Source organism: Oncorhynchus tshawytscha, linkage group LG09, assembly GCF_018296145.1.
Source record: "Oncorhynchus tshawytscha isolate Ot180627B linkage group LG09, Otsh_v2.0, whole genome shotgun sequence".
NCBI lineage: Eukaryota > Metazoa > Chordata > Actinopteri > Salmoniformes > Salmonidae > Oncorhynchus > Oncorhynchus tshawytscha.
This window is the reverse complement of record NC_056437.1, coordinates 34,229,051-34,244,947: the sequence shown is the minus strand read 5'-3', so window position 1 is coordinate 34,244,947 and position 15,897 is coordinate 34,229,051. Positions and strand designations below refer to the sequence as shown.

Here is a 15,897-nt window from a genome sequence, read left to right as displayed (position 1 = left end):
TAACCGGCCGCGACCGGGAGGTCCGTGGGGCGACGCACAATTGGCTTAGCGTCGTCCGGGTTAGGGAGGGTTTGGCCGGTAGGGAAATCCTTGTCTCATCGCGCACCAGCGACTCCTGTGGCGGGCCAGGCGCAGTGTGCGCTAACCAGGCGCAGTGTGCGCTAACCAGGCGCAGTGTGCGCTAACCAAGGTTGCCAGGTGCAAGGTGTTTCCTCCGACACATTGGTGTGGCTGGCTTCCGGGTTGGATGGCGCTGTGTTAAGAAGCAGTGCGGCTTGGTTGGGTTGTGTATCGGAGACTTTCAACCTTCGTCTCTCCCAAGCCTGTACGGGAGATGTAGCGATGAGACAAGATAGTAGCTACTAAAACAATTGGATACCAATTAGATACCAATTGGATACCACAAAAGGGGTAAAATTCAACAACAAAAAAACAGCAAACTTGATGATGGTGTTGGAGTCGTGTCTGGCCATGCAGTCATGAGTGAACAGGGAGTACAGGAGGGGACTGAGCACACACCCCTGAGGGGCCCCCATGTTGAGGATAGCATGGCGGATTTGTTGTTACATACCCTTACCACCAGGGTATGTAACAACAAATCCGCCATGCTATCCTCAACATGGGGGCCCCTCAGGGGTGTGTGCTCAGTCCCCTCCTGTACTCCCTGTTCACATAACAGCCTTTTTAATAGGTGTTCCTTTTGTCCAGGTGGGAAAGGGCAGTGTGGAGTGCAATAGAATCTGTGGTTCTCTCTGCTACCACATGGCAAGCTGTACCGGAGCGCCAAGTCTAGGTCCAAAAGGCTTCTTAACAGCTTCTACCCCCAATCCAGAAGACTCCTGAATAGCTAATCAAAGGGCTACCCAGACCTCTCTTTTACGCTGCTGCTACTCTCTGTTTATAATCTATGCATAGTCACTTTAACCTACATGTACATATTACCTCAATTACCTCCACTGACTCTTTACTGGTACCCCCTGTATATCGCCTCACTTGTTATTTTACTGCTGCTGCTTAATTATTTGTTATTTTGTTTTTTGACTATTTGACCAATAGTGGTTAGGATTTAGTTTTCCTAAAATTCGGATTCTATTTGACCTTTGGTCAGATATGGGCAGTTTGAGCAACAGCTTCCAGTCCTCTGCCTACCCACGCCATTGCCAGTGTGGCAGAGTGCCTCACCCTTAACCTAACCGCAAAAGCCAGCCAGGTGGCAATGTCAGCAGGATATAGAGTGTGTGTGTGTGTATGTGTGAACTGTGAGCATACAGAAGAGGACAGACACACCCTAGTAATCACCTGGCTGGCACAACCTGTCCTGCTCTGTCCTGTTGTTCAAATCTACTGTTCATCACACCACATTCTATTCACTCCAATTCACGGATTACATAACTGTAATCATTTCATGTTTTGTGATTGTTATCCTGTCACTGACTAATACATAACAAAAGAGTGCCCCCTTGCAGTTAATTTTCTTTGGAAAAAGCACTACCATGTTTTCGTGATGATTATTTAAGGGAAGAAACCGACAACATAACCATGTAAGAGCCAATAATTAACGCCCAACTTTTTCCCGTTCTCTCAACTTCTTTGAAGATATTTTGGAAATTGCCCTTTGCAGTCATTTGCAAGTAAATGTGTTGTCTCTCTTTCAACACATCAACACCAGAAAGCCCCTTTTTGAATCTATTCCTGTGGTTTCATGCTGTGAGGAAGAGAGAAGGGAGCCAATAGGCTCATTTGTTACTTACAGATCAAGCATGCTTCTATCTGCCACCATCATCTAAAATCATCTGCAGCCAAATACATACCCACAGTCTCTCTCTATGGCCATGAATAAAAACAATATTGTCTATTAATTTGTCCATGTTTGTCTCCCCTTTCTCTCTCATTTCCTCCCTTCCTCTCATCCCTTTTAATTCCTTTCTTTCTCCCTGCCCTGCACCAACAGCCTAGGCCAAAGAATGCATATCACTCAGGTGTCTCAGTTACACACAGGAATCACCAATGAATAAAACATCTTCATGTGCAAGGCAGAGAGTGTTGTAATTGAAGGTTGTACCCATTATACACTGAGTATACCAAACATTAGGAACAGCTTCCTAATATTGAATTGCACCCCCCTCTTTTGCCCTCAGAACAGCCTCAGTTCATTGGGGCATGGGACTCTACAAAGCATTTCACAGGGATGCTGGCCCATGTTGACTCCCATGCTTCCCACAGTTGTGTCAAGTTGGCTGGAAGTACTTTTCGTGGGACCTACTACCATACCCCGTTAAAATGCACTTAAATCTTGTGTCTTGCCCATTTACCCTCTGAATGGCACACATCCATATTCCATGTCTCAATTGTCTCAACGCTGCAAAAAAGATGTTTAACCTGTCTCCTCCCCTTCATCTACATGGATTGAAGTAGGTTTAACAAGTGATATCAATAAGGGATCATAGCTTTCACCTGTATTCACCTAGTCAGTTTATGTAATGGAAAGAGCAGGTGTTCTTAATGTTTTGTATACTCCGTGTATATATATATATATATGTATACACACACACACACACACACACACATGCACACATCAAGGACCCCACACACCCCAGCCACAAGCTGAAGCACGAGGACTGATACCAACAGGCTCAGAGACAGTTTCTATCCACAAGCCATCAGACCGCTGAACACTTGAACTGGACTGAACACTTGAACTGGACTGACCACCTGGTCTGATTCGCCCCTCATTAGCACACATGCACTCCCTCATGCACATACCCACACAGACATAGACACACACATATATTATATACATTCATGCTACACACACATCACAACTTCTACTACCAGAAGACTCTTATTATATTGCTCAATTTATACACTTACCCCATCCCCCTTCCCCTATACACGTGTAAATATTGAACTATAAATTGTCACCTCCATATATTATATATATGCAAAAAATATATATATATTCTACTGCCATTGACTTTATATTTGTCTTTTTATATTTTATTATTTCTTACTGTTGTTTGCATTGTCGAGAAGGAACCTGCAAGTAAGCATTTTGTTGGACTACGTATTCCATGTGTATCCCGTACATACGACTAATAACAAAACGTTCAACTTGAAACACAGTCCCTTTGGTCTAGGACCACAGGTTTCACAGAGATAGTGCACTGAGTAGAAGTAAGGTGGGTTTTTTTGTGTGTGTGTTTGTGTGTGTGTGTGTGTGTGTGTGTTGAATAAATGCTCCCAGTCATGAGTCATCATCACAGGAATGGTGATGCTATATGTGAAACATCACATCATATAATTCTCACACCACCTCAACCCAAGGTGACTGTGAACATTTATGTGGGTTATTCCACATATTTGGTAACACCCTATGGGCGTCCTCTGTTGGCACTTACGATCACTGCAAGACTCAGAGGTTCAAATGGGGTGAAACACGAAGAAGGATTGCTTTGTTTTCACTGCCATCTACTGCCAGTAACGGGTATTTGCACACAAACAGTTAGTCTGGTTACAGGTTAGATCACAAAAGTCACTAAGATCACAATTAACCAAGTGAGAATACACAAAAGCCTGTGAACGTTTTTTCATAGTGCAATCATACCTGTTGTGGCAAAAAAATATACCAGGCAGTTCATGGGCCAAATTTTTATATATTTATTAATTCCATTATTTTAGATTTGTGTGTAATGTTGTGAATTGTTAGATACTACTGCACTGTTGTTGCAAGGAACACAAGCATTTCTCTACACCCGCAAAAACATCTGCTACATATGTGTATGTGACCAATAACATTTTATCAGATTTTGACTGACTACAATATCATCATCATAGCTAATTTCTGAGCCATATTACACAAACATCACTTTGAAACTACTAAAGGATAACATACGATCAAATATGACATGCTTAAACGAGCGAAATCATTTAAGGAAAAAGTATGGGGCATCATGGACATTGAGCTACTATTAAAGCTACTCAGCTACTATCTCATTTCAGCAGTGCGCGTGCTCAACACTGGGCTTTGTTTTTTAAATTGCGTGTGGCCGGTAGCTAGCGGTACTGCTTCTCGCATGGGTTCTATTTACTGTAGCCGGTTATGTCGGTGAGGTGTATTTCCACGAGGCAGTGGAGAAGTTGATACTTTATTTCGGACTGCGTGAGAGAGAGGGACCAAGCAAACGCAATGGCGGGGGTATTCGACATTGATTTGGATCAGGCGGACGAAAATGTGTCTGATGATGAACTCGGGGATGGGGTAAGTAGCCAGTTACTGTACAATAATTAGCTAGCCACCCAGCAAAACATTACTAGCTAGCTAGTTTCCTTTAGCTTCCGACCTTGGCATGAACCAGTTAGCTACTATCGTTAGCTACTAGTGAAGAAGGGAGGCGCAAACTAACTTGTCTGCAGTAAAGAATCTGATGTTAGTCAGAAGCTTAAGACTGTCTTTGTCAATAACTTCAACATATCAGCTGGTTAGCTAGTCGTGCGTGGCAAGTCCAAAATAACCCACGCTTACATCCGCTAATCTATAACTAGTTAACTAAGCGATTAACGTTTGTAAGTAAGTAAGAAAGAAGGTAGCTAGCTAATTAATATTATAGTAACTAACTATTATTAGGTAGCTGAACCAAGGGCGGACTTAACGTTGGTGGCAAGCTAAACTAACCAGCTCTATAGGCCTAGCCATATGTCTTCTCAATAAACGATCCATTCTTAGTTGGATTGTCAAAACATAGCTAACGTTAACGGATATAACGTTATGCATTGACAGATTCCTATAGCTATGAAACCACTTGACCTCTGATGATCAGATTTCGGCATCGTTGGATGTGGACAAGTGAAACAAGTTGTTCTAGCTACTCTTTCGTACATCTTTAATTTTAGAATCGTTTGCTTTTTTTCAGCAGTCTCACAAGACTGTGTGTGAAACAGTCAAAAAAGTCCCGTCTGAATAATCACTGGAACAGGTATATTTTTGAAGTTGTTTACTGATGGAGAAAGATCAATCCTGTTGTTAAATTGTTCTCTCTTTTTTTTCATCTTTTTTTATGCCAGACCCAAATGAGCGAATGCACGGAGCAATGCAGCGGTTTCGAATTGTGGGTATTTACAACATAGGTTCAGCCTGTATATTTTAGCACTAGCTAATGTGGCACACTCACCACAACATCTTTGACAACAGGGTGCTTCTTTGACATGCAATTATATGTGTTTTATTGTTTGGGCACAGGTGTCAATCTAATTGCCCTAAAGGGATTAATAATCTGTGTAATACATTTTTTGTTAACTACAGAAAGACCTTTGACCACTTTTATGATGTTGTATGCTTGATGAACAGATAAAGGACCATGAGTGATTTTAGTCGATAGATTGCTTGTGCAGGCAGGACTGTTTTCCCCTACTGCAGATTCCATCTTTAATCTAACCTTCTGGTTTTGTCATTTGGGTAGATTCAACTGGCTGAAATTTGATGTAAAATGAATTATGTTTCAATGGTTGTCTTTTAAAATTGATTTTAAAGTAACATGGATGACTGTGAAAAGTTTGAAATCTCTGAAGACAGCGTCAACAAAGGAACGGAGCAGATTCGTCCGGAATGCTTTGAGTTGCTCCGGGTTTTAGGAAAAGGAGGCTATGGAAAGGTGAGCTATCTATCCCTCTTCACCCTATGACTTGTTCAAGTATTCATTCACGTCTTCTCCTTAGAATAGAGAGCATAAATTCATGGTTTGACTTTCCCCCTATCACATTCAGGTTTTTCAAGTTCGTAAGGTGTCGGGTGCCACTTCGGGAAAGATTTTCGCCATGAAGGTCTTGAAGAAGGTGGGCTGTTTGGATTCTCATGACGTTGAGATACTTATCTTCTGTTCTCTCGTTTGCCCCTAAGGAACTGCACACTTAAGGTCTGTGTTATTTATTCTTTTAAGATTTATTCTCTTAAGGATTTCCATTGACATGACAATGAGCCCAGATTGGACACTGACCCAAGTTGTTACAGTAGTGTACTGAATACACAGGTGAATTAATTTAGCCATGCAGTCGGAAAAGAGGCCGCCTAACCTAACCCATAACAAAAAAACTAAAATGACTTCCCATTAAACCTCAGGTCTGTTTGTTCTCCACAGTTTCTTTCCATCTGCTCTGCATCCTTTCTGAAATTGATGACTGCCCGTCTGGTTTGCATCTTGGCCCCAGAATCCACCAATTTTTCCCAGAAGCCTTAGAGGTTTCGGTAATAATGGTTCTGTTTATAGTTTTTTTATAAGCCAGTATTTACTGTTGCTACCATGCAGGAGCTAAGAGCTCTTAACCAGCAGCTATCATCACTGCCAAATAAAACACCAGGGTCCCCTCTTTCCCTCACATCTTGGAAGCTCATATGGCTTTTACATACAGGATTTACCCCAGTGTTTGAACGAAAAGGCTCAGACTTTTCTGTTTCCATGGGCCATGGCTCTGGCGGACCTGCTCTCACTTGTGGTCAAAGTAAAGCCCCTGGTACTTTTCAGCTTGCATTTACATAACAATTGGCTAACTGAACTTTAACACCTTCTCACAAAGCAACTGTTTTGATTATGCATAGTTTGTTGATTCTGCTTTTCACAAGTCCTCAGTGTCAGCCCTAGCTATGGAAACACAATTTCCCTAGTATAACATAAGGGTGAATATATGCTAGTGTAACCCTGTTGAAAAGCAGCAGACTTGCCGCAGCACTGGTGTTTAGCATGGTGAATTTAACCGGCCATGTCAGAACCCAGCACTGTGTGCGTGTTGTAAGTGGCTCTGTAGCACGGCAGGCAGCAGAGCCTCACGCTCATGACCGACTGCTCTGCTCTCATACTGTGGCTTCTGGCTCTGCCACTGGGCTCAGGCTTTATCCAACTGAAACAGATCTAGTATTGTTCGCGACAGCTGAAATAGTTTGAATGTTTTGGATTTCTTTGAGCAAAAGATCTGCACGTGTTCTGGACCTGAGGGCAACAATAACGGCATTAATGACATGGCTCAGAGCAGAGGCGTTCCTTTACTTTCTTTCACTGGGCTGGGGAAAAGGGGAGCGCAGAGAAATAATCATCGAAACCAGATGGCAAATGAACATTTCCTTTAGGTTTTTGTTATGTTGTCAGACCGTCGCAAATCTGTTGTCCGTTACCTACCATAGTGCGTCCTGCTTGACGAAGAATGTACTCTATTCTTCTATAATTTTTCATTTGGAGTGAATAACTTGTTACCATACTATTACCAGGTTATTTCCCCTTTATTATCTGCTGTAAATGTAAAGTGCTACCATTGTTATAATGCTGACAGTACTTGACAATCTACGCCTTGTTTGATGCCTCCAGGCGATGATAGTGCGTAACGCTAAGGACACGGCACACACCAAGGCAGAGAGGAACATCCTGGAGGAGGTGAAGCACCCATTCATAGTGGACCTCATCTATGCCTTCCAGACAGGGGGCAAGCTGTACCTCATCCTGGAGTACCTTTCTGGTGAGTGGCTGGGGCACGGTGTGTGCACGCACACACACACACACCTTTTTATTTATATATATATATACACACGCCCACACACACGCATGCATACATACACCCTTGCAACTACACCTTCCAGACAGGTGGCAAGCTCTACTCTACCTCATTCTGGAGTACCACTCGGGTGAGTGGCTGGGGAACTGTGTGGGCGCACACACATCATACAGACACACAAACCACACAACACAGCGTAACATACACACTATGGCCTAAGTTAAAATAAAGCTGCAATATGTAACTTTTTGGGTGACCTGACCAAATTCACATAGAAATGTCAGTTATAGAGCTGTCATTTGCATCAAAAGCAAAACTAAGAAGCTGTAGATATGTTCTATGTGCACTATATCTATACTTCCTGTTCTTAAGTTTAGTTTTTTGTCTTTTACTTTCAGTTTTGTACACCAGCTTCAAACAGCTGAAAATGGTTATGGAAAATATCACAACGGTTTAGATGGTACAATGATTTTCTACAATATACTTGCTTGTTTTTCACATTAACTGAAATTAAGCAAACTACTAGAATTTTAGCAACCATGAGCAATTTCTGCATAGTGCATATTTAAATGCTGTATTTGTGATTTGCAGGTGGGGAGCTGTTTATGCAATTGGAGAGAGAGGGGATCCTTGTGGAAGACAAAGCATGGTAAGTGATCTGTCATGCTGGAGATATCTATCTGTCTGAAATGTGTAGAATAGATATGAGTGTCTGGAACCTGTAGTCCTCACTCAAATGTTGTGTCAACAGATGTGAGATTTGATTACATAGCATAAGGTCAGTAGGGGTGTGTTTTGGATCTATTTTTAGAAGCAGACAAATGTTAGGATGTTGGAAGCACAACACTTAGGTTTAGAATGTAGAGGGCAATGAAAGGCGAATCTGAAAGGATACATTTTTCCAAAATGCTATTGATGCTTTACAGATAGATTTCTTTCGTCATACTTCCTGTAACTGTATAGATGTCTGTTTTCTGTTCTGCAGCTTCTATCTGGCAGAGATTTCAATGGCTCTGGGACACCTGCATCAGAAAGGCATCATCTACAGAGACCTGAAGCCAGAAAACATCATGCTAAACAACAACGGTCACATCAAGCTCACAGACTTTGGACTGTGTAAAGAATCAATCCACGACGGCACGGTTACTCACACTTTCTGTGGCACCATAGAATACATGTAAGTCACGGTCCTAATCATTAAAACAATGAAAAGTTCATATCAGCCTCCTAGTCTGTTGTAAACTTCTTTATCCACTACTGTACATACTCTTGGTAGGAGAAATTAGTGAGTTTGGTTGCACATTGTATTAGAGGTCGACCGATTAATCGGAATGGCCGATTTAATTGGGGCCAATTTCAAGTTTTCATAACAATCGGTAATCGGCATTTTTGGACACTGATGGCCGATTTACATTGCACTCAACGAGGAGACTGCGTGGCAGGCTGACTACCTGTTATGCGAGTGCAGCAAAAAGCCAAGGTAAGGTGCTAGCTAGCATTAAACTTATCTTATAAAAAAACAATCAATCTTAACATAATCACTAGTTAACTACACATGGTTGATGTTATTACTAGTTTATCTAGCTTGTCCTGCATTGCATATAATTGATGTGGTGCCTGTTAATTTATCAATGAATCACAGCCTACATCGCCAAATGGGTGATTTAACAAGCACATTTGCGAAAAAAGCACTGTTGTTGCACCAATGTGTACCTAACCATAAACATCAACACCTTTCTTAAAATCAATACACAAGTATATATTTTTAAACCTGCATATTTAGTTAAAAGAAATTCATGTTAGCAGGCAATATTAAACTAGGGAAATTGTGTCACTTCTCTTGTGTTCATTGCACGCAGTCAGGGTATATTCAACAGTTTGGGCCGCTTGGCTTGTTGCAAACTAATTTGTCAGAATTTTACATAATTATGACATACCATTGAAGGTTGTGCAATGTAACAGCAATATTTAGACTTAGGGTTGCCACCCGTTAGATAAAACACGGAACGGTTCTGTATTTCACTGAAAAAATAAACGTTTTGTTTTCGAAATGATAGTTTCCGTATTTGACCATATTAATCACCTAAGGCTCGTATTTCTGTGTGTTATTATAATTAAGTCTGTGATTTGATAAAGTAGTCTGACTGAGCGATGGTAGGCAGCAGCAGGCTTGTAAGCATTCATTCAAACAGCACTTTCCTGCGTTTGCCAGCAGCTCTTCGCAATGCTTCAAGCGTTGCGCTGTTTATGACGTCAAAGCCTATCAACTCCCGAGATTAGGCTGGCAATACTAAAGTACCTATTAGAACATCCAATTCTGTTCTTCTTACCCGGGAATATTGGAGACTCATGTTAAAAGGAACCACCAGCTTTCATATGTTCTGAGCAAGGAACTTAAACGTTAGCTTTTTACATGGCACATATTGCACTTTTACTTTCTTCTCCAACACTTCGTTTTTGCATTATTTAAACCAAATTGAACATGTTTCATTATTCATTTGAGACTAAATTGATTTTATTGATGTATTATATTAAGTTAAAATAAGTGTTCATTGTTCATTCAGTATTGTTGTAATTGTCATTATTATAAATAGAAATCGGCCAATTTTAATCGGTATCAGATTTTTTTTTTGGTCCTCCAATAATTGGTATCGGTGTTGAAAACTCATAATCGGTCGACCTCAACATTGTATAGGGTTTGGTTGCACAATGGAGAGGCCTACCCATTCCTCTCCCCTCTGTCACTCCAGGGCCCCAGAGATCCTGATGAGGAGTGGACACAACCGGGCTGTAGACTGGTGGAGCCTGGGAGCTCTCATGTATGACATGCTGACAGGAGCAGTGAGTACAACTCCTCCAAGAAATACACATAATATAGCCTGCATACAAGACTACATCATCTTTTTACATTTTGAATATTATTTTGATATTTAACCTCGGGGCATTATGGCTATTGTTGTGGAACATACTTTTTTTGTTACTCAACAGCCACCATTCACTGGTGAAAACAGGAAGAAGACCATTGACAAAATCTTAAAGTGTAAATTGAACTTGCCACCTTACCTCACACAAGAAGCCAGGGACCTTCTCAAAAAGGTAAGCGTTTCACTGTGTTAGATGTTAAACTCTTCCAGTTTTAATAAATTCATTTTTGTCTGGCATTTCAGGTACACTCCATCTTCTGATTGTCAAATGTAACACAAGTCGGGTCAAATGAAAACAAAGGATCAGACTAACATAACTCTCTGTTCCAGCTGCTAAAACGCAACGCCTCGTTACGGCTGGGGGCGGGCCCAGGAGACGCCTCAGAAATTCAGGTGATCCAGTCAAAACATGGCACCTGTTGCAGGATTATTACAATGTTGGTGAAGAGGGACACCCTCTAATGTAGCTTTTTTCTCATCTCCAGTCCCACCCATTCTTCAGGCATATTAAATGGGACGAACTTCTCGCTCGCAAAGTGGAGCCTCCATTCAAGCCTGTTCTGGTGAGCCATCATTCCTTATTCATAGAATTTTCATTGTGAAGAAGAACACCTGTGCTTCCCAAGTCCTCCATGACCCACAGAGACTGGAGGTCAACAGGTTTCCTCCTTTCCTTCCATTGTAGCAATCAGCTGATGACGTGAGCCAGTTTGACTCCAAGTTCACCAGCCAGACTCCTGTTGACAGCCCTGACGACTCCACGCTCAGTGAAAGTGCCAATCAAGTCTTCCTGGTAAGCATGTGTGTTTTACTGTGTGCATGGCTGCACGCACACGTCTAGGCATAAGCTAGAGTGTTTTTTTTTTTTTTTTTTTTTTTTGGGACAAAAAAAGATTGTTCTTACGAGAAATGGGTAATGCATCTGTTTTTTATTTTTTACTGGAAACCGTTGACTGTCTGGCCACATTGCATGATGTAGTTTAATGAGTGTCATTGCTCATCTCCTCTGTTCTGTGTTGTAATGGACCTTGATGAGCCTGAAAATAATCTTCCCTGTGACCTCCTTCCCACAGGGCTTTACGTATGTAGCCCCTTCTGTGCTTGAAAACGTCAAGGAGAAATTCCCCTTTGAGCAAAAAGTCCGCTCACCAAGAAGGTTTCTGGGAAGCCCAAGAACACCAGTGAGGTAAGTGCTTTTTGTTTTGTCTCATGTTCCTTTAGGTTTGTGTAGAACTTGCATTTTTACATGAAGTTGTCCTGCCCAGCAGTTGTTGAATCCAGTATCATTCTGGTATTCACTTCTACTGGGATTTATCCTCTCTGTTAAAATGTCACTATTCTAATGGTCTACCTTGCCCCTGTCGGTACTCAAATGTCCTGTTCCCTCAGCCCAGTGAAGTTTTCTGGGGGGGACTGCTGGCCCCGGGCCCCCACCCAAGCTAGAGTCTCATCCCTGCTGTCCCCTGGGGGCTCTGGGTCTGGAGACCAGCCCATGGAGGTTGGTGTGGAGCAGATGGATGTGAGCTCTAAAGCTACTGAGGTGTCTGCCCCCCTGCCCATCAAAAAGCCCTCTGGCAACACCACCACAGGCGGCCCCTTCAAGAAGCAGGCCTACCCCCTGATGTCCAAACGTCCCGAGCACCTCCGGATGAATCTATGACGCTCAGCTCCATCTAGAACGCCTCTTTTCTAATTCCTCCTCCCCCTTTTTTTCTTTTTTTTTCTTTTAAAAGCCTTAAAGAAATGACTGACGGAGCACCGACCATCGGCACCAATCACCAGCTGCTCCAGATGCACCTTCCATCTCTGCCTCCCTCTCCTATCTTTCCCTTTTTGAGCAGCTTGGGAGCCACATGGGGCTTTCTACCCTAGCAGATATAAACAAACTATAGCAGTCTCCTGTTAGGGAGACGAGGGAGAGAACTCCCTCCCACCAATTAGAACTTTAGTCAGACAACGAAAGGTCTTGACTACTTCCTAATGCCCAGTAGGGTGTAGCTGCAGCAAGAGACGAGAGCAGTGCTGCTGCCTGATTCTTGTGTGCTCCACTGGGATAGCTTCTCATATGATATACTGGTGCTTTGTACTTTGGGTGAGTGGGGACAGACAGTGTTACTCATGCAGCAATGATTTTCCTCACCAGGAGTGAGACGTTATTGATTTCTGAAGCCGTGTAATAGACTTTAAGGCTGAAAGGGTGGAGAGGATTTCCCCCTTAAATGCCTCTGCTTCCTTTTTACAGGATACGGTATAGATGGAGAAAATTACAATGAACACATGAACTCATGCTATAGTATATTAGGCTACATTGTTCCATTAAAAAAAAAAAAATGGAATCCACAAAGCCTTTTTTTCTGCTTTGTCACATCCTGTCAGGATAAATCCTGTGTTCAGTAGGTAGAACCAGTATTGAAACTGAATTAAACAGGAAGGTGCAATCTGAACTCGTCCAATGAGAACAGATTTCCGTGAGCCTTACTGAACATGACCCTAGTGTGGTGTCATTGATGGAGGAGGTGCAGCTAGAAGCAGACAGAAAAACACGGTGTATGCTATTTCAGCTGAATGCAACACCTCCTGCACCATCTGTCTTCTGACTGGATCTCTCGGTAGAGACAACCTTTCTGTCTGTCTCTGCATGTAGTACATCGGATGTAAACTGACTCAAAATGCCTTTTCGAGTGTCACTTACTCAGATGACCCACATGAGTTCACGGTTAAGATGCATGCAGGTTTATTATAATATTATGGACCTATTCTTTTTGGGAATCAAGGAAATGTGTTATTGTCAGATATAAACCGAGGGCTCGTCTTTTGAATTGAAAGAAGGAAAGCACCAAGGCCAAATTCTCATCACTGCCTTTTGTGTTTAGCTTATCGCCAGGTTCCGTTTGTCTAATGCACCTGCCTAGGTGCTTCACGGATTCTTCCCTCAGTCTTTTGAACCCTTGGTGATATCAGTAGGGCTGTACCGCTATGCTGGTTCCATTTGAACTAGTGATTGTTTGAAATGTGTAGTGACTTGAAGGTGTTGTATGTATGTGGTCTTTAACTGCGCCTCTGGAGAAAAGCCATTTGATCCTCTTCCCCAAACATGAAACTTAGTCAAATGAATAATAATCCCAACTGTAAGGTTCCATCTAGCTGAAGGCAGTGTTCACACGACCAGGAGAATGGTCATACTTAACCAAATGTATCTGTTATTTGAAAAATGAAAATGTTAACATTTTACTTTTTAAAAATGTACTTTTAAAAACTCACTCAATAAGCAAACAGTTGTTCAATTTTGAACCAGGCAGTTTATTTGGGTTGTTCTCTAGAAGTGCTCCTGAGTGGCGCAGCCATCTCAGTGCTTGAGTGCTGCATCTCAGTGCTTGAGGCGTCACTACAGACACCCTGGTTCAAATCCAGGCTGTATCACAACCGGCCATGATTGGGAGACCCACAGGGCGGCCCACAATTGGCCCAGCATCATCCGGGTTTGGCTGGTGTAGGCCGTCATTGTAAATAACAATTTGTTCTTACCTGACTTGCCTAGTTAAAGGTTAAAAAAAAAAATGTTGGGACCTACTCCATGACTGAGTGGCGTGTCCCCCTCTACAAACCTACATCCTGTTCAAAACAATTGGATGGGTCAAACAAAAACAAATTCTGGGTGAATGTGTATCCTGACAGAGGATTTCCTATTCCAAGACTGCTGAGGTTTATTGAAATAGACATTATTATTATCATCACCCCCCCTGTGTGCTTGTCAATGAAGGAATGGGCCAAGTGCTTTATCTTCAGGTTCCATTGGAGAGGATGTCTGGTCTGCTTCAGAGCAACTTCCATATTGACCATGGCTTAGCTTTGAATACATTTTTAATAATCAACAACTTATATGGTGAATTATTTTTTTCCCTTACTGCATCAGTTCCACTATGCAAAAAATGTATTTATTGCATAGTCAATTGTATGTTTGGCGCGCATGGATCTTTTGTAAATGATAACTTTATTTTGTTCCTTTTATTTATTTGTAGATATGTGCATATGGTTATCATATGAATATCTCTCTTGAGAAACCTCAAATGCAGCAGTTAATTCTTTATTCCAAACTACAATGTCCTAAATGTTTTAGTATATTTATTGTACTACAATAGAATTATATTGTGCTATGGACATGTTCAGAAAGTAACTTTTTGATAACTTTTACCTGGTTCTTTTAATTCTGAACTTGAACTTTAAGATGCCTGTCAAGTGTTGGAAATATGGGCTGTGTATGTGTGTGTGAGAGAGATTTTAAAATAATTGCAACTCTGTATATATTTGCAGATGTGTATGGAATGCTATTGAGACAGGAAGATAATTGGACCATGTGTTTCTTTCTAGTAGTGTAGTCTCTAAATGATGCTCCTCTAACCTGTTAAATACTAAAATGATCATAATGATCTGAGTGGGATTCATCTCAAGTGGTTTGTAGCTTGAGGGCCTTTGAAAAGTATACAAATGGGAACATACCTTGATTAATCAACTCATTAGAAGACTGCTGCAAACATTTAATCTGAGTCAATATTTCATCCCTGTATTTATTCCATGACCTGGGATGTTGATTTGTAATATCATGTAAGTGGATGGATGAGAACAAAATAAAAGGTGTTGCTGATTTGAAGCCTGTGAGAGTGATTATAGGGCAACCTGGAATGATTATGCAAAGTTACTGGTCAACTCTCATAACGGTTGTTAGGAATGTCCAGAAGACAATGACTTGAGGTAACAGTAACCACATTTCCATCCAGTTTTTATGCAGGTAAAAGAAAGTCATGCCACATAAAAAAAAACAGGACAGCTGTGAATCAAACAAGTAGTTTGTTACAGTTGGACAAAATGCCACAAAAAACGAAAATTATAAATATTTTTGTGTCTGTAAAATTAATTATGCGTAACTGATATAGTAACCATATCGAAGTTAACTGCGAGTCGGGATGATCCGGTGTATGGTCCTCCCACTATGACTCGGGAAACCATGCAGTTTATTAGGCTACAGATGAAGAAAAAAATATTAATTTCACAGGATGGTGAAAGTGAACGGCGATCTTGATGATCTTTTCCAATAAATATCGAGGGTAGTATTCTGGTGACATGATCGATTCTTTAATGTGTTATTCCTGCTGTGGTGGCTGGCTAAAATATAAAATATATTTGTACTCCCTTTTTCATGTTATCCAATTGGTAGTTAGTCTTGTCTCATCACTGCAACTCCCGTACGGACTCCGGAGAGGTGAAGGTCGAGAGCCTTGCGTCATCCGAAACACAACCCAACCAATCTGCACTGCTTCTTGACACAATGCCCACTTAACCCGGATGCCAGCCGCACCGATGTGTCGGAGGAAACACCATGCACTTGGCGGCCGTGCTACCGTGCAATGCGCCCGGCCCGCCACAGGTGCCGCTAGTGCGCCAT

At 41.8% G+C, this 15,897-nt stretch overlaps 1 protein-coding gene across 3 annotated transcripts; it reads left to right on the top strand.

Annotated features, from left to right (window-relative positions):
• Window positions 1-3,742: 3,742 nt before the first annotated feature.
• Window positions 3,743-15,105, top strand: LOC112257848 (ribosomal protein S6 kinase beta-1). Of its 3 annotated transcripts, none has more exons than XM_024431731.2 (15): window positions 3,743-4,258; window positions 4,914-4,973; window positions 5,062-5,105; window positions 5,528-5,648; window positions 5,761-5,829; window positions 7,350-7,497; window positions 8,125-8,182; window positions 8,519-8,710; window positions 10,284-10,374; window positions 10,522-10,629; window positions 10,788-10,850; window positions 10,943-11,020; window positions 11,143-11,250; window positions 11,531-11,643; window positions 11,847-15,105. In XM_024431731.2, exons 3-15 carry the CDS (start codon window positions 5,068-5,070, stop codon window positions 12,115-12,117), a joined length of 1,458 nt encoding a protein of 485 aa, XP_024287499.1. In that variant the 5' UTR covers window positions 3,743-4,258; window positions 4,914-4,973; window positions 5,062-5,067; the 3' UTR covers window positions 12,118-15,105. The 3 variants fall into 3 exon arrangements, with proteins under 3 accessions (XP_024287499.1, XP_024287498.1, XP_024287496.1); XM_024431730.2 differs by having other exon boundaries at window positions 4,911-4,973; XM_024431728.2 differs by lacking the exon at window positions 4,914-4,973.
• The last annotated feature ends 792 nt before the right edge of the window (window positions 15,106-15,897 follow it).